The sequence below is a fragment of the Echeneis naucrates genome, chromosome 3 (assembly GCF_900963305.1).
Source record: "Echeneis naucrates chromosome 3, fEcheNa1.1, whole genome shotgun sequence".
In the NCBI taxonomy this organism is placed as follows: domain Eukaryota; kingdom Metazoa; phylum Chordata; class Actinopteri; order Carangiformes; family Echeneidae; genus Echeneis; species Echeneis naucrates.
The window spans coordinates 19408492-19430509 of record NC_042513.1 but is presented as its reverse complement, the minus strand read 5'-3'; the positions used below and the strand labels follow the sequence as shown (position 1 = coordinate 19430509).

Sequence of the window (22018 nt, the reverse complement as noted above, 5' to 3'; positions counted from 1 at the left end):
AACTGAATCCTGAACCTGATCAGGAGCCAGTGTAGAATCTGAGTAATGTGACAGCCCCTGCTGGACTGACTCAGCAGCCTTGTGGCAGCATTCTGCACAAGATAAGGACGTTCCAGAGATGACTTTCTGAGTCAGGTGAAGAGAGAAACACGGTAGTCCCGTTGAGAATACGCAAAGACATGAAAAAAAAAAAGTGCTGGGCAGCAAGCATATTGGTCAAAAATAACACCAAGCTTCCTGAGGTTGTTCTGTAAAGCAGACGACAGGAACCTCATAGTGTGCTAGACACAATACTGCAATAATGACAACCTCAGTTTTATTTGCATTAAGCTGCAGAACATTACTGGCCATCTAGTCATTAATAACACTAAGTGAAGACATTTATATAAAGATGTTCATAAATTCATCTCCTTATGAATACCAACACTTCAAACAGCACTAGAAGATCGTAAAAAAAAAAAAAAAGAGAGAGGGAGCCAGTGGATGAAGTGTCTAATACGGAAACTAATGAAAAACATCTTTCATTGTCGTTAACTTGCCAACTGTGATCACCATTGGAAGTATTGGAACACATGTAAGTGTTTTCATTCGAGGATGTGCAATAATATTACACAAAAGTTTCCCCTTTGTTTAGGCTTGGATAACATCCACACTGCTCTGTGACATAAGGAATCGAAAACACGGATTGATTATAATAGTTACACTGTAATGAAAAGTGTAACACATCCTCAACTATCATAAATAATTAATTTCATTTGAGCTTTGATTTAATTAACATTAAATCCACTGCTTAAAAAAGGAAAGGCTAGCTTAAATTTATTTATGAACAAACAGGTGGCTCTTATTGTGAAATAAAGGAAACACAAAACAACGATTAGCTCTTCTCTGATTGACTTGGTGCTGATCACATGGTTGCACTTATGTCCTGCTGGTGTGGCTCTGTGGCTGAGAGACAGAACATTTTTACATTTAGCATTTTTTATATTAACTCTATCCATATGTGCAATAGATGCTCAATGTTGAAGTAATTATTGAAGGGTGTAGTTACTCCTTCTGTCAGTTCTGGTCAATACCCCATCACAAAAAAAAAAAAAAAAAAAAAAGCCATATGTGTGCTCTTCCAGTTCATCCTGCCTGCAAACATTTTACTTACATGGATCGATATAGCCAAGTGTCTGGTGTAGTGTACAGAAACGTCTGTGCTGAGTGTGGGCTGGAATTCCCCAGGTCAAAATGGGATGCACCTTAGGTGGGTGATAATAACAGACCTCCAGAAACTGACTGACGTACCAGACAGTGTAGAAAAAGGCAGTAATGACAGACGGAGCAGTCCCAAGCAAGAGCAACATTAGGAAAAAAGAACGTGAGAGAAAAGTGAGAAAAGGTGTGGTGAAGGCAACAGTGGTTCTGGGGGAATGAGTATCTAATGACCCAGGAATAATAGAAGTCTGTCATTGATGTGATATATTAAGAAAGCAGTGACTTCCTCTCACCGATAAGGCTGTTGCAATGATTTCCATGTCTCTTTTCAGTAAAGGAAGATATTTGGCAGCCTTGCTGAGTTTCCTTTTTCATTGCAGTTCTTTTTCATAATGAGATGTGAGAAAGTGAAATGATACATTATTCAGCAGCGAAACCGTCCGGTTAAGGTGGCTTGTTATTTTCTGTCTGAATGAGGACTTTTCAATCTTTCTGTTGGTCCTCACTTTTTTTGAAAAGTCTCCTTCAGTGAGCCATCATACTCTCCATTAGTTTTTCCATCTACTTTCAACCTTTTTCACTTCATTAATCTCGTGACTGTTTATAAGTCACCACGTTTTAATGGAACATAATTTGATGACTCCAATATTGATAGAAATAGTTCCAACTGGTGCTGTAGCTGTCTTATCTAGGTTTCAGACAGCTCAAGGTTTTTCAGTTCTATTATTCACCAATGATGAGAATCAAGTCTCTTTCTGTTTCTGTTGAGAGTAAAAGCTGCAGTCTAAATCAGGCTGAGGTCAGGAGCACTTCCTTATATGAATATGTCATGGTTTTCCATAGTCCTTGAGACGCCATACCATACCACAGACCTCAATTGTATCTGGAGACACTGCCAAGTGATGTCACCTCCAAAGTAGTTGAGTGTTCTTGGCATTGTTGTAGTGTCTGCCTCTACAGCTATTCTGGGAATTCTCTCATGGGCTGACAACCCCTCCACACTCCCAATCACTATCTTTGCCAGAGGCAGGAATCCACTCGTGTATTTTGGTCCTCAGATATGGGTCTCAAGGATGAGTCGGTCAAGGAATGAAATTATCCTTTTTTCTTTTTTTTTTAATCACACTTGCTCTTGGGAGTTGACTGAGTGCTCCCAGCACCTATGATGAATGGGCTGTAAAAGATGGGAGAGCAACATAAGGCAGATTTGCATTTGATGTAATTATTAGTGAAAGTCAAGCTGTTGTTGCACTATATTTATCTGCTGATAAGAACATAATGGGGGTTTCCATTTCTCTGGTATAAGGGTGTTGGATTCATGGTCTGTAGATAAACATAGACGTTCTGAATGAGCTGCCAAATTAACACAATCCCACCAGTCCCTAACTCTGATGGACTCTTTGCTAAATGAGCAAAAAATGGGCAAGTAAGAGGAGCACTCGGGGACTGACTCTCTGCTAGAGCCACAATCCAGCGGTGTGTCACTGTCTTACCTTGCCTTATCTTAGCTGTGGTCTCATAATGAAATATTCCCATCTTTAGCTGGACCTTCACATTCATGTTTACGTTTGCTTTGCCTTAACCCTCACCCTACTTTCACAGGGACCACCAGCCACATCATAAACATTGCTCACACGCTATATAACCCATCTGCAGCCGCACACAAAAACATTAGGGCATACAGATCTGAAGATCTGAATGGCATCCTCCAATGAAAACTGGTCTGTTTCTGTTTTAATCCTCTCATCGTGGCCGCCGCCGGCAGGTGGACATGTTCTCATATGGTATGGTGCTGTATGAGTTGCTGTCTGGACGGAGACCAGTACTGGGACAGCACCAGCTTCAGATAGCAAAGAAGCTCTCCAAAGGAGTACGGCCGATGCTCGGCAGTCCCGAGGAGGTCCAGTTCCACTGCCTGCACAGGCTGCTGACTGAGTGCTGGGACACCAAGCCTGAGAAGGTGAGCCCTCAGATCACAAACTCAACACAGAGATGCAGGGTCATTCCTGCAGTTTGGCTGTGGGGCGTTGTGATCAGATCTGGTTAGTGTGAGTCTTCCAAACCAACCCTCCTAATGGCCTTGGGTCGACCTGGTGTCAGGTCTAGGGTCAGGTGTAATGGCATCCAGAGGTGGTCTGGACCCCATGTTGCTACATTGTTGCTTGAAAATGCACCAAATATTTTACTAGTTTTTACTTGTCCACAAGAAATCCCCTTAATCTTTACGAAAGGTGAAGCATTTCAATCACTTGCGGCTGTAATTATAGAAATATATTTATGTCATAATAATACAAGAAAAATAGTTTCGAGAGGTAGGAAGCTGAAAGACAACAATATAAAATTATGGATAAATGAATTGAAGGAAAATTTAAAATAGAAGAGCAGTTTCATAACCAGTTAAACTGGATGTTTTAAGATTATACTCTGTGTGTGTGTGTGTGTGTGTGTCTGTCTGTGTGTGTGTGTGTCTCTGCCTGCAGAGGCCAGTGGCCATTCAGTGTGTAAGGCAAATGCAAGAGCCCAGCTTCCCCTGCCTCAGGTATGTTTTGTCCTGTGACAGCCACTCGCAGCTCTTCCTGTCCCAGCTTCAGGGCTACAACGCTGTCTTCTGGAGTGGAGACAAAGAGGACAGGTAGGTCTCAGCTCTTCGGTCTCCTAATCACTCTTTTTCAAACCACATTAAAGTCTGTTCCATTAAGGAGTTCTTTTCACACATTTCAACAACACAAAATGTAACAAGTGATGACTGAGAAAGACACAATAACAATTGTGTCATCGTGATAATGGTGTCATTGTTGATATTTGCTTTCAGTCGATCACGGAATGAAGTATATTCCTTGGTAATTACTTTGTCCCTCCCCTGACATGTAACGGTGTCTTTGTGTTGAACAGGAACTACAGTGTGGTGAATGTGCAGAAGGGCCAGGTGGAGGTGAAGCGGATGTCCTGTCCAGGCAGCAGGATCAGCTGTCAGATGAAGATGTCAAACACTCTGTGGGTGGCCACTGAGGTGCGCACCACCCAGTTACACCACCCTCACAATAGTATCCATCTGACACCACCCACCCACTGTGGGTGGTGTTGACTGTTTGGGATGGCCGACACGGTGACAGCCACCCGAGACCAGACTTTGTAACAGCTACTAATGCTGTTACCAAAGTCCGAAGACACAACTGAATTCACAAATAACAGTATATACCTTGTGAGAAAATGTAGCATCCCTTCTGACATGGTTGTTCCCCAGCATTCTGTGTGGTATCAACACAAAAGGTGTTTTGCTTCTTTTCGTCTCAGGAGCAGGAGGTGTTCATCTACAGTCTGAAGGACATGTGTCCACTCAGTCAGCCCCAGAAACAGTTCTCCTGTCCCGCCGTCATCACATGTCTGTTTGCTGTTCCGGCTATAGAACAGGTGAGCTCAGGTTTTAAAAAGCACGCACCCAAACAGGGTGTTGTATTCATGTTTTTTGTCATTCATCATTGTGTATATTAGCAGTTTGAAAAGCACACCTGTCTGTTAGTGGTTGAGATATATTAGGCAGCAAATTAACATTTTGTCCTCAAAGCTGATGTCTTAGAAGCAGGAAGTTTGACAAGTGTGACAAGGGCCAAATCGTGCTGGCCGGACAGCTGGGTTGGAGCATCTCCAAAACGGCAGCTCTTTTAGGCTGTCCCTGGTCTGCAGTGGTCAGTATATATCAAAACTGGTGAACAGGCAGCAGGGTCATGGGCACCAAGACTCTTTGATGCACGTGAAGGACAGAGGTTGGCCAGTGCTGTCCGATCCAACGGTTGAGCTACTGTTGCTCAAATTGCTGAAGAAGTTCCAGCTGGTTCTGATAGAAAGGAGTCAGAATGCACAGTGCATAGCAGGTTGTTGCATTTGGGGCTGCATAGGTGCAGGGTGCCCGTGCTGATGAACAATGAGCACGTGAACATCAGATCTTAACCACAGCGCAACTGAAGAAGGTGGCTCTATCGGATGGCCAGGTGCATGTACTCACTCACCTGGGGAACACACGGCACCAGGACGATGGGTCCTGCATCAAGGTGCTCACGTTCTTAAAGACCATGTACATCCTTTCATGAAAACGGTATTCCCTGTTGCTGTGGCCTCTTTTGTGCTGCCAAGCAAAAAGGATTCAGCAGTGATGGAGGAGCACAACCCCAAGTTTAAGGTTTTTGTTTTTTTTTTGACTTGGATCTCATTCCAATCCAATCGTGCATCTGTGGAATGTGCTAGAAAAGGGAGGCACCCCACCTGCCAACTTACAGGACTTAAAGGATCTGCTCCTAACATTGTGGCACCAGATACCACAACTTCAAAATGTTACGCCTCATCAGTTTAAATGACCAAGGTCTCATTTTGCTTAAAAGGCTCACTTTAACGTTAAGATGGAAAGTTGTGAAAATGAATTGGCATTTCTTCATAATGTTATGCTTCATCTGTGCATATTTAGTCCGTGTTACCTTTTGACTTGTAAATGAAGGAATCCAGGTGTTATTGAGGTGTGGTTGGTGGCTTGGTGGCTGCTGAATGATGGGAAGTGGACTAAATTGTCTATTTTCATAAATAAATAATTAAATTACATATGTTAGATTTAGATTTATTTATTTTTTTTTAGATTACTAAATAATTCGGCATAATTTCCTATTACAGCAGGAGGAAATGTCCAATGACAGTCATACATGCAAAAGAAGAGAGAACAATATACGATGAAGGAAATGATGGAAAAAAAATGTCAAATTCATGAAAAAGCTTTGTAAATAATAAGATATGTACAGAAATAATGAGTCTTCAGCTGTTACTCATTTGGGATAACTTTGTCTGTTTTTCTTAATACAACTTACGCGAGCCACATGTGACAGTGAGAGTTATTGGTGGATTTAATTATTACAGCATCCGCTCCGGCTGTGAGAAGAAGCCTTTTTAATTTGACCTCACAAAAGATCAAAAACTATAATTTTGTTGAAAGTTAAGATGAAACTTGAGTTTGGCAAACGCTGCGGCTGCACGTTGGTTTATTGCAGGTGCGTTTTTGCTGGCAGTGCAACAGGCAGGATGGATCCCCACTGTGTCTCAGCAGGGAAGCACTGTGTAGAGAAACATACACTGGGTGGGGGTTTCCTGAAGAGGGCCGCAACTTCAAAACACCTGAAAGCATGTTTTCGCATAAAACGGGGGTCATGAAATTTCTGCTGATAATCATTGTGTCCCTGGGTTTTCCTGATTCAGCTAGTCAGGAGCTCCTTCTCTACAATAGAACAATGCAACACAAAACTTTTTATTGCATTGATCTTATGGTCTCAGCTGCTGGTTAAAATACAAATGGGATCTCATCGCTCTTTTCCCCTCTGAAGAGCTTGGCCAGAGTTTTTGCGGGGATGTCCGACGGCCTGCTGGTGGTGTACACTCTGGTGGAGGACCTTCCTCTCGAGGGGGAGACCTACCTGTGTTCACACACCCTGAACAAAACAGTGTTTGGTCTGAAGGATTCAGATCCCAGACAGAGACCTTACCCAGTCCGGAGCATGGCTCTCGTCAGCAGCGGTTCGCAGGTGAGTTAATACTCCATCACAACGGTCACAAATCGAGGTTCTGAATTCAGACACTCGGCAGGCTAAAGCATCATCTGTACATCCTGGTTACACACCCTCCTCACTGTGCTGCCCTATACCTGTCCGTCAACAGCTATGGTTCTCCAATGGTCCCGGTGTGCTGATTATTGACTGTCTGAGTCTTGAAGCAGTTCGAAGACTAGAGCCGTACAATCCTCCGTCCTCCATCATATCCATGGCAACCAGCTTCAGTCTGTGGGGAGAGGAGGCTGTCTGGCTCCTGGATGACAACATCAACACTCTGCTGCTGTATCACGTTGCCTCCTATGAGCTCTGTGCCAAGTACTGGTGAGTGGAGATTTACTGCACAGGAATGCCACTGGAAGATCTTCATGGCTCCATGCCTGCAGTTCAGAATGCAACAATTGTCAAGTGACTCATCAGCTCTGGCTCCTGTTGTCACTGATGTAAATACAATTCCAGGCTGAACCTGCTCATTTTCAGCCCTGCTCGTGCTGCAATGTCTCAGCGCACAGACACGGTAAACACACCTGTCACCTGTCCAGCACAGTGCAGTTAAACCAGAGACCTGGTAGCTCTGCTTTCCTGTGGGATGGCACTGAGCTTTTAAAAATACCCCACTGAGTCACATAAAGCCTCTAGTTCAGAGATAATTAGTAATTTGTCCATCACTGCACCCTCTTACATTGTAAATAGGGGCATTGAGCACAAACTCCCGTTCAATGATAGTACTGACGATTGTAATTATCAGTCTCTTTACTTTCCGCAGGTGTTAGTGTGTCAGAAACTTGGGCTCTGGTGTGTGTGTGTGTTGGCTAGCTGATTTGAATTCAGAAGTTTTCTCTGACATCAGGGATTTGATACATCCTCCCTCGCAGCTTAGCCGCAGCACAAATCTTCTTGTTTCAGTTTCAGTGGCTGCTCTTGAATTTATGTTTTGCTTTCAGCTGCAGAGACAGCAGTCCTCTGCGAGACATCTTCACTGTGCAGCGTCCTACAGGGATTACCACGGTGATGGCCACTGACCTCAAAGACACGGACCAAGAGGAGAAGCTGGAATGGACGAATGGAGAAATGTCTCTGATCTACAGTGAGGAGGCTGGTACTCAAATCATCCAACACCAGGACTCACTGACAGACTACTGCTCCATATTGTCCAACTGCTCCCTGGAGCCCCGGGGGTCAGACTGTTCCGACGCCACCGACCTCTGCTCGTTAGCCACCCACAGCAGTGTGCCGCCACCTGACGAGGACGGGATGTGCAGCGAGCCGGCATGCATTAGCCCTGATCTGGACTCTCCAGAGACTTTGAATCCAACAATACCTCAGCTGCAAGCTTTCAAAGTGCTACCAGTAAATGGTACTCTGTGGATCCCCAGGTACAGAGAGAGCATGGCAACTAACAACTAACAACACACAGCCACCAGCTCACACATAGATGATGTACAAGGGAAAGTAAAAATAATGCAGAAGGAATAAAAGTACATATCTGCCAAATATGGATCAATGTAACTTTTATATGTTATATAAAAATATGTGGTTTATAAGATTGGATATACACTCGGGCTGACAAGCCATCAGAGGACGACCACACTGGCTGTCAAAAGAAGCCAGCTTGTGTCGAAGTCTAGTTTGAAGTCTTCAGTAAAACATGGTCTTCATTTTTAAATTCTACTCCCCTTGAGAGAGAAATGATAAATAAATACATTCTGAAATATCGATTACGAACATTGTTAATAGGAAGTCACTGCAGTACTTTACAAACTAGAGGGGTTTAGCAATAAAGCTGGTAATATTTGACTTGACAAGTGGTTTGGTTAGTCGGTTGAATATGTGTATTATGAGTATCTTTGTCGTCTGGCAGGCGGGGTGGTGATGTGATGGTTATTGAGATGCAGTCACATGGTGATCAGCTGAGGGGACGTGTCATCGCTGTCCTCATTCCTCCCGAATGTTCCTCATTAGGGTGAGTTTGTTGTTTCTGTGCTGCTCTCTCAGTTTTTAGTTTTTAGCACAGGCTTGAATCAGTAGAGTGGGAAGGATGCCGCCTGTTTATTTGATCATGAATCATTTCAATCATTTCTGGCGGTTTTGATTCTAAAATGAACTGGTTCATGTTCATGATTTCTTTAAAGAGTTGCAATGTTAGGGATTCAGGGTATAGTGTGAGTTACCAAAACTTGCATCATCCAACTTTAGTGCAGCATGAAAGAGCTGCATTGGGAACATTGGAGTCAGGCTAAGAAGCTGCACACAGCGCACATCACAAATGATAATGATTGATATAAAAGAGCTGAAGAGAGGGAAACAGGCTGGCATGATTATTTGGTACAACCCCAGAAGTAATCTGAACTCCGCTGTTTGATTAGCTACACCCCCTGCACAGTACCGAAGTCCCCCTCCAGGGGTTTTTAACAGTTTGCCTCAATTTGCTTTGACACCTCCCACATTAAGAGGCCCCGACTGACCGAATACATTCAAGAAGAGCTACCCTTCACCTGCAAAGGAGTCAGGATAGACCAGGACAAGGGAACCTCACAGTTGTCACAATCGTGATGGCTTTTATCGTGGAACCTTCAGCTCCCAGTAGCGACCCCTGACCCCTGACAGACAAACATAGTGGTTCCAACCTCACTAGTGCATGAAATGCACTGGCAGTTGTAAATCAGATATGTGTAAGTCAAAAAGTTAGCACGGCCGCTGCAGCTGTGCTCTCACCGCCTCTGCTGCCAGATGACACCTGGCACAGTGAGCACAGAGAGCCACGCTAAATGTTCTGAAGTGGAACCCTAACACAAATATCCAGTCGGCTTAGAGGATGTAAATGAAATTATTCAACACAGTCACACAGACTGTATTTTGCTTTACTTTTGAAATCAGTTTCAGCTGGACAGGCTCATGAAGCGTTGCACTGGACACAAGCACACTGATCTAAAGCTGAAGTCTAAACTAGTGGAAGATGTGACATAATGTGGCATCCATTAAAGATCTCATGTTATGACGGGTAGAACTTTTTATCTACTGTAGAGTTCAAAGTGTACGTTTTATTGGAGTAGTTTTTATGTGTGTTAAAGTACGATTTTCTATCATAAACTGTAATTTCACCCAACCATTGAGACATACCAGCTGCCACTTACAGATGTAAGTGGCTCAGTACGGATCCACTAGTAATAATTTATAGATTTGTTGAATCTCCTGTTTTGTTTTTTTTTAAATGGGCTTCATCCATGAACATGTTCCTTCTTACATTAAACTGGTTTTTTTTTTTTTTTTTTAATCCAACTACATGGAGAAACCGTTGAGCACTGGGGAAGCACAGGCCAATAAGCTACATGTGAGTTCACCGATGCCACTTCACAAGAGCGCAGCAAGATCCTTCATCATGTACTTACGGCGCTTCGCTGAGTCTGTAATTATTTCTGTAAAGACACCAGCAGCTGGTCCCGCAGAAAGGACCTCTGTATGCACTTCCACAAAGAGGCCTGGCCTTTTAGCAACAGGCAATAAAAGGACCACCTAGAATAAGGTCTTTAATAAGCAGTTATTACTCAGCGCACACGTAACATAGGTGACATGTTGGGAGGGCGTAGCTGAAGTCGAGGGAGGGGTCATCAGGCCTGCAGGGCTGCCGTGATTTTTCTGTAGCTCTAATGGTCTGGGGCAGTTTCACTCTGTAAGTGTAACCTTTAAACCCTGAGTTATTGATGGTGTGTGTATTTATTTTAACTTGGCCCGGCCTCACCAGCCGGTCTCCAGGAGGTGAACAGCAGGAGAAGATAATGACACGCCTCACAGAGATGAAACAACGATGGAAGAACATAATTCAGGGTTGTTCCGGCTGATACATGGCTGTTTTAGCTCAGAGCCTGGGGTCACAAGAAGCCTCCCTTTCTGTCACAGTCTTCATAAAGTAGAAAAAGTTAAATTAGACTCCAACCCTTAACATCAGATTTTTTTTTTTTTCTCTCTTTCACAGAAACGGCGTTAAGAAATGTATGAGCTTTTTCTTCACCGGCTCTTAAACAAACACTAACCTCTGTGCTAACAGTATATTCAGTGTCCTCTATATGGAGCTGCTTCTTAGAACTGCCCACTGGCTTCCAGGAAAAGCTAATTACAGTCCATGGAGATGTCCCACCAACTTTAGCTCCGACTCTGCACTGCATCCCTGTCTTTGCCTCACAAATTGATCTTGCATCCCTCACTCTCTCCTCTCTCCCTTTCTCCCAGGATCCTGGAGGAGGCAGCACTAGTGGCAAAGGACACAGTTGTATGTGGCTTTCACAAGGAAAACATGGAGTGGTGCCTGTGTGTCTGGAGGGGCTGGGGCTGCCGCGAGCTTGAAGTCTTCTACCAGTCCTACGAGGAACTGGGCCGCTTGGAGACCAGCATGAGGAAAAGAAGGTAGCTGTTGTGTGAAGATGGCGAGACGCAGAATCAGAGCTCTGTATGGAGGGCAAGCCGAGGGGAATACACACCGACAGACTGCTAGTGTTCAGAGCACAGAGTGGCCAATGCTGACATCAGGACAACGTGGGGGGGGGGGGGGGGGTCGGTCTGCCATAAGGGCTGAGCCTCAAGCTGTGCACAGTGGTCATATCCCCTCACCACATACTTCAGCACCTATTGTATGTTAAGACCTGAAAAATCAGTAGTCTCACTGAAAAGCCATGGAGCCGAGTCAAAGATGGAGCTTTCCAGGATTAAGGAAGCGACTTTACTTCACAGAGGTTATAATTACATTTTCACAGTGAGCAATACATTTCATCTTCGCCTCGTGGCTGTCGTCGGTAGATTCAGTTCAAGCTGTGGTGGACTGCGTCCGGTTCCAGCTGCTGCAGCCCATTGTTTATTCTTTGTCTTTTTCAGTCTCCCTTCATCTAACGTTTCCGACGCTGCTCCCTGTGGAGGACAGCAACGCTCTGAAGGGACAAGTTGACTGCTGGTTTTTAAATGCGTTTGTAGAAATAAAGCAGCTAGTAAACAGCTGTGTTGCAGGAAGAGACAGCAGATAGTGGATGGATGGATGGCAGGGACACTGACGCCCAGATTCTCAGAACACAATGTTCCCCTCTCCTCCAGTATGTTTTAATGGCTAAACTGTACCATATGAAACTGCATGCCAGCCACAGCTGCCACTGTTACCAGAGTGGCTGGTAAGCAACAAACTAACATATGTGTTCCTTGAAACATTATGCAACAAAACAGTTGTTCCAAGCTCTCAGACGCACCAGTGCTGGCAAGTCCCTGCAGATAAAACTTCTTTTAAACAAAGCTCAGACTCCAGCATGTTCCTCACTCGCACTTTTACACATAAAACTTCACAGAAGAAACACGTTGTTTGAGGTTTTTAGTAGTTTTAATTGTTATTGGTCTGCCTTTGCTTCACGGAAGCGACATTGGCACAGGGGATTCACAGGAAATGAGGCAGCACAGACTGGACACCAGGCAGAAGAGAGAGGCTGGTTAATGTGCATGTTTTACATAATGTCCGCTGGACAAATTCCCCTCAGTTGTTATGATTTTCACTGCGTCGTAAACACATGCACCGGTTCTGTTCCTGTTGTGTATCTGAATGATTGTCCAAACAGGTTGCATCTGAGAAGTGTTACCAAAAATCAGGCAGGACAGTCAGTGGGACTGTAACCTTTACGAAGTTAGACTGTTTCATTATCTAATCACGGGTTTGTTGGAATCCAACAAAACAACTTGGATACTTGGATAAAATGCGTGCCGTGTGTCCAGGTCAACAGCAAACAGCAGGAGCATCGGCTTTTCAGAAGAAGCTCGGACACTGGTGCAGCAGAGTCCGCAGGTCAAACTGCTAAAATGTATCAAATACATTTTCTCTCGTGTTCGTCCTTCCTGGTCTGTTCACACAGGCCCTGGGTTTCCAGGGGAACTCACAAGATACAACTCTATCAACTCTATCCAGCGTGTGAGTTCACACAGGATTCTTCATTCAGCTGATTGGACCAAAACACCTGGATGACAGACTCATCACTCTGCCAATACTCCTGAGAGGGCAGGCAGAGTGCAAAGGGAAGCTAAAGAACTGATGCTTATTTTATCAGAGGAGGTCTGTTTGTGGATTTGTGACAAATCACACAAACAGTCATGTCAGATTCATGCAGGATGGAAACAGGAAGCCACTCCAGGAGATCCCGCCTCCCACATGCTTTTACACATTTCAGAGGTTTTAAATCCAAATCGTTTTGCTGACCAAGAGAAGCTAATTTTTCAGTTCATCAGTGGCCAGTCAAGATGTGTATATAACGGAGAGGTTGTGTATTTATCAGGATGTATAATAAAGTTTGTGAGTCAGTGAGTACCTGAACACTGTACAAAATGGTACTGAATAAAGTTCTTATGATAATTTCTGAATATTGTGCGAATGATTTCACATTCAGAAACTTCAGTTCTCTCGAACCCTCTCTTCATTCATGCTCCGTTGGCTCTCGGAGCCGGATGAGGTGATGATGACAGATGGGAGGAGGAAATCGGTAGCTTGTTGTAATAGTCATTGATCAAGTGTTTATACTCAACCAATAGCTGTTTGTATCAAACTCGGCCCCTTCTCTTCTTCATCTTTTAAAGTAGCTGTCTCAAACACAATAGGCTGAGATGGACTTTAGCCTGGTTAGCATGTTAATGTTCCAAGTGAGAGTAGCTTCAAGAGACAAATTAGTCAAAGCGGACATGACTGAATCTCCATCAGCAAGAAACGTAGCAGTGTCCTGTTCACCTGCACCACCTTTAGGATCGGGGACAATACGCTGTACTCTTTCAGCTGAGCAGAGAAATGAGCGGAATAAAGACACGCACAGAGGCCTAACAGCTAATGTAGCCTGGACTCACAATAACACAACAAGCACAAACGCAAACTTTAGCATTCCCTGCTGTTTTAACTAACTTTCCCTGGTTCCCCATGTAAATGATCTCTATTCTCCTAACTTGGTTTTCATTTCACATTTCCTTCTACCTTAACCCTTTTTTACCCTATTTTAAATCTTGCGTTTAAAAAAAAAGTTCACTCTGTTGCAGCTCCTTTGGGTCAGGAAGCTGGTTCATGAGAACTGAGCCTGATAGGCCATGTTTCTGCTCGGTGAGGAGGAGGAGGCTGTTAGCGTGTTGACCCCACGCTCAAACATTCAGGCAGTTCAGTGTCAATGAACTGAAACGTAACATCTGATTTACTCATCACTAACCCTAACCCTGTCCGAGCTCATTCCCCCAGTAGGTTCACGCTCGATATGATAAACAGACTGACACTTTAACCCTGACGACAAGGCTAAGTTTAGGAGTGTTTCCATGGCAACAAGTTAGTTGGACAGAAATCAAATTGCAAATCGGCTGCATTCCTGCCTGTCATGTATTTATGTGTATGATAAACAACCATCACTAGAAAAAAAAAAAAAAAAATCATCCAGGATCGTGAGAAGACAAAAAGCTACAGAGATTTTCTTGGATGGATATACAGGCCTTCCTGTAAACAAAACAACAGGCAGCTGCCAGGAGTTTACTCAGCAGCCAACATGGTGGCACTGCAAATATCATGAATGATGCTCTTGTCATTTAAAAAAACTTGGCCCTTAGTTGGACTGATATGAATGAATCATGCTCAGTCTTCAGGTGCTCTCATTTAACCTCTGCTCTGGCCAGAGTGGCCGCAGCAGCCAGCCAGCAGCTCACACTGCACGGCTCTGCTCAACACAACGTTTAGCCTCATCATGGCCGGATTCAAACGCTGACACAGGAATTACTCGTCTCTGTGTTACTGTGCAAAAACCCATTTTCAGCTTGTCACATGGATTAATGGTTCATAGTTGTAGTTTTCTGCTGAGAGGATCGTACAGCAGAGGGCAGTAGAGAGCGGACCGGTTGACACTGAGATGTTCATGCTGCTGTCGGGGCCTCTTCTCCTCAGCTCTTCGATTTCACCTTCCTAACAATGAACCCTTGCGTCCACGCTCTGGACCAATCAGACAGTTTTTGTTCTTTGCTTTTCTCTCTTTTTCTTGCCACCACGTTAACTGGAACCTCTCAATGAAAATGCACATTAGCAATGTAGTTCAGCAGATGCCATTCATTTATAATCCCTTGCATTGATTTGGCATTCAGGAATGAAACTTTAAACATCTTCTTCTGTGTGCATAAGTATGTTAAGGTCATTGTGTGCTCAGGCTTTCAGGTGAAGGTCGACATCCTCCAAACGTAGCTCCTGTCCCAGAACGCTGATGGAGCTGCAGAGACAGTGAGACACAGACACTTGGCTGGAGAGGCTCCCTATCTGCAGAGCATATCAGGTGTCTCACTGCTCTATCACACAGGAAAACAATTAACAAGCCAAACAGGAACTCAAAAAGCTATGATAACGGCCGACTTGTTCCTCTCTCTTGCTCTGAGATAGTTCCCATATGCAGAGGTTAGAGTGGAGGCTGATGAGCACCGAACCGCATCATTTCACCTTCCTCATTATCTGCTTTGGTATTTCTGCTGCAGCTGCGTCAGTCAGCCTGAGGATGTGCATCAGTGACAGGAAGGACATCTGCGTTTGAGTGTAGACAGGCAGAGACTGAGCGAAGAGGATAACACTGCAGGGGGCAGTACAAACTGCAGACACACACAGATGTACTGTAATGAGATCCTCAGGCCTGTTGTCCGGTCCATTTTTTTCGCCACCACGATGCAGCATAAAGTCCACAACATCGACATCGCGGTGTGGCCCACTCACTGGATCTGCACATCCACCTGCAGGGTGATCCACTTCTCGTCAGCCCAGCGCTCCTCAGATCCCAGTCAACCACTTGTGTGTGTCGCACAGCAAGACACAAAAACGCCGGTCACATCTGTAGCTCAGCTCAGGTTCAGACACTGGCATTTGTTTTTCAAAATAAAACTGCGCATTTACAGGGGCCTTTTATCATGACAGGCCCATGCAGTGATGATGTGGCGTCACCTGAAGAAGCGCTCACTATCACAGACTATCACGGATGGCAATGGCCCAAAGGATGAAGTGTTGAGAAAAAATTGAAACACTTTCATTTAGGAAAAGTGAGAAAAACCAGTTGTGTTTATAATTTCATTCATCTTAAGTGAAGGCAGCAAGGACGTAGATCTAATAAAACACAAGGAGAAGAAAAACACAACACAGTTAAAGGAATAGTGGAACATGTGCTGTCCATTAGTAGCAAGAAGCAAGAGAAGTGTCATCGACCTGCAGGAGCTGATGCTGATCAGACGTGACTATAAACTGCAGGTTGTCCAGCATCTGATGAGGATTAAATCTGCTGTGGCCAAGGTCAAATTCATTGGATGGATTTAGAAAACAAAAGATCTTTTTTTTTTCTGCATCCACAAATTAAATTCCTCTGTCACAGAATGTAAACAATGCGACTCATCTTCTCTCTCGCTCTCTGTTTTCTTTTTTTCTTTTTTTTTTTTTTAACCACATCTCTTTTTCAGTTTCTAGTGTGAAGCTGAACTCTTGATGCTGAATTACAGGGCTTTTAATGAGTAATTACAATTCTTACAGGCTGAAATTAGGACCAAGCTGACTTTGGATTTGAGAAATGACATGAGGGAAGAGTTCTAACTAACATCTGTCCAGGGCGGAAAACTGTGTAAAACTCAGCAGTCCAAGATCTCATGCTGTGTGTGACACTGAAGTGAGTTTAAAGTGTGTTTTTGACTGGAACAGCACAGCTGGGGAGCAGACAGCCTCATAAACAGCTGTCTGAGTAATAACATTTCTCCGTTGTACCACTGGGCGACTGGCTAGATCCTGAAGAGGATGTAGGCCGCACTTCATCACAGGTACAATCTGTTACATGAAGTCCAAGAGAGCACTGATGTCATCATCATCGAAAGCAACACACGCAGTGTAGTGTGCAAAGGCAAAAGTCCTGAACATGAGCCAAATCTCCTTGAGACACTGAACAAGAAGCAAATGTGGTAAACAAGAAAGGCATTGTCCTGCTCTGGGAGGGTGTTATTTATTTCATAACTCACCCGGCCAGCCAAACAACCCCCAACTCTGAGTCCCATCCTCCATTCCTGATCCCCTTCAGCCACACCATAAGTCACTGCAACACAAAGCATGAGTGAAGGATTTAATAACAAACGCAACAACAGATTTACTTCAATGTTTTCTACCTACATACGATTCAGTGATATATATGTATATATATATATATATATACATACAAACTGCTGCTCCAGTTTTTTTCAGCTGTCATACAAATACAAAGTAAACACAACGAATTCTCCTGTAATGTATATTTTTCAATATAAACAGAAAAAAAGTGTTTGGATCTCAAATTTGAACAGCTGAGTTGCTGCCTGCTCATGTCAGGAGTTCTCTCCCCTGCAGGTTTGCGGGAGCGGATCATGTGATCTGAAGTCAGACTGTGCTGGATCCCAGAGGCGAGGCCAGGAGGCAGACCGGCACGGTGAGGCTGAACCTGTGGAGGGCGCGTTTCAACACCATTCAGGTAAATTCAGCAACAGAGTAAAACGCCCGCAGACCCCAGCAGGGATCCATCACCCTTTCAGCTCACTACCCCCCCCCCCCCCCACTGACAAACCACATTGCTCCTGATGAAACTATACTGCTACTCAGGGACCGGCCCCGCCATGTGAATGGGGATCTGTTTTCTTCTGTAAATGAAGCGTTGGCAAAAGTTAATTTTAACCACGCTGTCACCTCTGCTCTCCCTCCACCCACAACCCTGATGACACTCAATCTGACCGATGAGCTTTCTGACCTTGTGCCCCTAAACCAGTGAATCACTGGTGTTATTTATATGATGGCGTCCTTTTTGGCCGCTCAGACCTCAGATCGTCAGACATTGCAGTGTTTGAAGTATGCCATCTGAGGATTTGCTGCTTTCACAGGTCTCTGTTTCTGCGGATGACGCAGCAACGACTGAGGTGGGGCAGATTTGTTGCCGCTCAATAACCCCAGCAACCTCTTTGCACCAGAGGAACGAGTGAGAAGCCTGCGACACTGCATCTATTCCAACATCCAAGAGTTCCCCTCAAACCTACCTAACATGTTCTCAGTGATAGTTCAGGTTATTTAGTGTGTTTTAGATATTTAAGAACAAAGATCTGTGCACACAGTATCTCAGATCAGGCGAGCAGCCACTGAGATACTCCAGAGGGTTGCTTTATCGTCTGCCTGATGGGTGATGTGGTGCCGTACTCAGGGCTTCGCTGAAGAGCAGAGCTGTGTTAGAGCACAGCAAGCCTTAAAAGGCAGGAGCAGCTCCCGTACCGTCAGAGGACGAAGAGCCTCAGTGTCTCCATTCATTCATTCATCCTGCTGGCTGGTATGTTCCACAGCTCAGATGCTGACTATACCGTCATGGAAGTCTGCGTTAACATGAGTCATGGTGTAATTCACTCAGAGACCTGATCAGTGGTCAGGTCTGGGCTGTCTGTGGACATGCTTTTTACGTAGTTTATGTGAACGTGTCCTGAGCCACAGTGAACACCCCCCCCCCCCCCATTTCCCTTTTCTCTGCACCAGTTTGTTACATGATGTTGCTTAGCTGGTGAACATTGGCTGTACACTGTTTTTAATGTGGGGATACATTGAGTCCACTTTAAAAGGTGCATTAATTCTCCCTATGTATAACTGGCCAAGATTTCCAAATGGTGAACTTGAGGACTCTCTTGAGAACAGTGGCTGATTCAGACACAGTCTGTATTGTTTTGGAGCTCTGACTTGCCACAGGGAGTGCCTCATTGCCTCCCACTGAAAGATAACACATTTGCTCTCTGCAGAAGAGAAAGACGGAAGATCAGATCACTCCAGAGACAAGTAAGATTTTATTACTCGGTGTGAACCACGTACCACTGTGATGGTCACAGGTTTCTGAAGAGCAGTTTTGAAGGTGGGCGACTCCACTTTTGCCATCATGGCAGAGTCGTGTTCTGTCTGACTGATCCAAAAACTGGACAAAAGGAGGTGTGACTGCGGAGCCTAGATTTCCCTCAAAGAGGTCAGGTCCTCAATTATACAGACCTTTAAAATAAGCAGATGAGTATCCCTGTACAGTTGTCAAGAAGTAGAAAATAACATGGCAATCTGTGGAGACTGACCCATCATTGGAGCCAGATTCCAGTGGTCTGTAGATTTTCAGCTTTTGCGATGAATGTTGACAGCAGGTGAGAGCAGAGCCCAAACTTCCTAAGCTGCTAAGATGTGCTGTCTCAGCAGCTGCCCACGAAACACAGGAAACAAAAGGCTCTGTCTGCTCATCAGCAGCTGCTGTGGAGCCTCTACTGACTCATCCAGCTCCACAGATGTAGATCAGACACCACTTCCGCTTTCATTCCTGTAGCCTGATGTTGTCTCGTCACTCTCAGTCTTCAGGCTGTAATCTAGAGGAGTCATCCAGATCAACAGTCTTGCAGTGACGAAACAGACTCCTCACTGAAGTGATTCTTTGTTTTGACACAATCAGTTCTCAGTAGATCAGCGCTGTTCTGCAGCAGCTCCAGAGAACAAATGAGCAAAGCTCCGAGCTCAGACAATATTGCCGATTGTAGTGATGATAAAAAAAATAATAATAACACATTTATATTTGTATTTCTGTTGTCCAGAATTACAAACATACTGACATAAATCGACTTTTGCATCTTACTCAGACTGGACTTCTGTTTCTGTTGGCCTGACGACACAAACGCAGTGTTCATTCATTCACATCAGCTGGAAGTCAGCACACCAACGCCAGCAGTCAAAGATGAAATCCTGTTCAATTTCCAACACGAACTGTGTGGCGAACAAATGACTCCGGCCTTTACTGTGTATGTTAGTATTGTTAGTATAGCACACAGATGTTGTTGTGTCTGATGTGTTCAGCAGCAGAACATTGTTAGTTCTGCACAGTTCGGACTCACATGATGTGCTCAGTTGTGGGAGTGATGCTCTTCAATTGATTATATGTTTATCACAGAGCTGATCTTTATCCCGTCAGTTGTTTGTGAAAGTCCCCACTTACATTTTTTTCAAATTTCATGTATGTGTGACTAAATCAGATCAGCCGCTGAACAGACCTTGAGGAGTGACTGATTTGTTAACCACTGTTTCCAATTTAAGGAATGACCATTGAAGCTGAATGAATAAATGCATTTATTTTTTATTTTTAAAATGAAGTAACAGTGATTATAGCAGCATGGATTTCCCACCCAGGTACTAATAACATACTGAGAGAATACAAACTTCTGTGGACTGTAATTTAATGGAAGAGGAGTCCTGTAATAAGGATGATCTCTGTGAAACTTATCATTTCAGGTTGTTGCTGATCCAGATACAGACGTGAAAATTAAAGAAAGCACAAACATGATGTGTTTTCATACGGTGTTTGCTCTCTACCAGCTGCCAGAGGAGCTTCAATGCTCTTTGGCCTTGAGTCTCTGAAGATAATGGTGTTGTGATGATGGTGGGAGGGAGAACTGTCCGACACTCTGCTCAGAAATCCCCTGTAGGTGTTTGCAGAGATGTAATGACTATTAGGGATGTCGTCATATGTTTACTGACCCCTGGTGACCTCTGGAAGGAGATGCTGTCCTCTTAAACCAGATGGAGGATGGGCTGGGCTTTATTTTCAACCGGCATGACTTCCTCTGAGATTGTTGGTTCATTCATTCATCTTCTATTGCTTTTCTGTTTCAGGGTTGCAGGGTTGCAGGGTTGCAGGGGTGCTGGGCGGGGTACACCCTGGAAAGGTCACCAGTCCATCACAGGGCCAACACACAGAGACAGAAGGAGGAAACCGGAAACCCACGCAGGTACGGAGAGAACATGCAAACGGTGCACAGAAAGGCCCCAGGCCCGGGAACCAAACCTGCAACCTTCTTATTGTGAGGCGACAGTGCTAACCACTATGCCGCCAAGCTTTCCCTAGATTGCTGGTTGTGTTCTGCCAAATAAGACACAATAACCACATAAAGTTCTGGGAGTCAGACATAAAGACCTGCCTCTAATAAAAGTCAGCTACCTTTTGGAGTGGAAGTAAATAAAGACTAAACTGTTGTGATGCAGGCAGAAGCTGTAGGAGACAGAATAATAAAGATCTTCCATCTTTCCTGACTTACTGTCAGATCGATCGGACTAAATAAGGCTACAATCACAGGACAGGTGTCTAGTGATTTAGTTTTAGAAAATCAGGATTTGATCACAGGCATCCAGACGTGTAAGGTGATTTAGATGGTGATACATGTCATTACAGACATAAATTACAGTATTTGCTTCTCCCAACATTGTAGAGATGTTCTCCCTCTCATTCTTGTGTCATAAAACCTAACGGTGTCTAGACAGCGTGAAAACAGAGAGAGAGAGGGGGGAAAAAAGGAGAATATGCTGCCCCAAGCGCGAGAATTTAAGAGTCCAGACCAGTTCAAACAGGGTTGACCCCCCCCCCATCATTTTTGCCCCAAGCAGACAAAAAAAAAAAAAAAAAAAACAGTGTTTACTTATCCCAGCTCTGCCTTCAGAGGCGCTGCTTTATTGTCCCTGTGGGGGTTTCCTGACAGTGGTGAGCAGGCATCCCTTCACACACACACCACAATTCACACTGCTTCTCACCCTGAACACACACATTCAGCGACACAACACTGCACCACCATTTACTCACAGCTGCTGAATCAGGAGATTTATTGTTCTTGGTATGACATTTACATTTTAATCGTCTTTACAGTTAGAACCTCTTGTGAAATGATTTTTTTTCCATCATTTCCAGGGTTTTCAGCACCAGCACAGGAATTTCCTCAAGGCCAGATTATCAACTAGGGGAGGAGGGAAACTGCCTCAGGCCCCACATGCTCTGGGGCTCCGACGTCTCGTCGTTCCCTGTGAGGCTGAAGGAACCTTCTGAAGGGCTCGTCCTATGAAACCCCTCCCCCCTCACTTTCCAGTCTGTCTCTGATCATCTGGGAAGTTTCTTGCTGCAAATGCTTCACGGGAGGCGGGCAGCTGGTGACAGGAAGGCCCAGCCCTCAGGTGACACCGGATACTAAATTGGTAAAAGCATAATTTTAAAGTTAGAAGGCTGACGTACATTTATCAGGCGTCAGTGTGCCGGCCATATGGCTCTGAGGTCTTAATCATTCATGAAAATGTTTCAGGTGTAACATTAAATAATTCAGTCAGTGTGACCTCTCACTCCCTTTAGAGGCCAGACGTAATTAGACCTTTTTGAATTGTTCTAATAAGAGTGTATCATGCAGAA

The 22018-nt window shown here is 44.4% G+C and overlaps 1 protein-coding gene across 2 annotated transcripts in view; it reads left to right on the top strand.

Moving 5' to 3' along the window:
- The window catches only part of lrrk1 (leucine-rich repeat kinase 1), a 57372-nt gene extending 44223 nt beyond the window's left edge, over positions 1-13149 (top strand). Inside the window, exons 30-38 of one of the 2 annotated variants that reach the window (XM_029497946.1) lie at positions 2966-3160; positions 3681-3832; positions 4093-4210; positions 4495-4611; positions 6561-6758; positions 6892-7106; positions 7727-8158; positions 8644-8745; positions 11010-13149. In XM_029497946.1, the coding sequence (XP_029353806.1) occupies positions 2966-3160; positions 3681-3832; positions 4093-4210; positions 4495-4611; positions 6561-6758; positions 6892-7106; positions 7727-8158; positions 8644-8745; positions 11010-11187 (1707 nt within the window). In that variant the 3' untranslated portion in view covers positions 11188-13149. The other variant, XM_029497947.1, reaches the window with a different exon arrangement.
- Positions 13150-22018: the final 8869 nt, after the last annotated feature.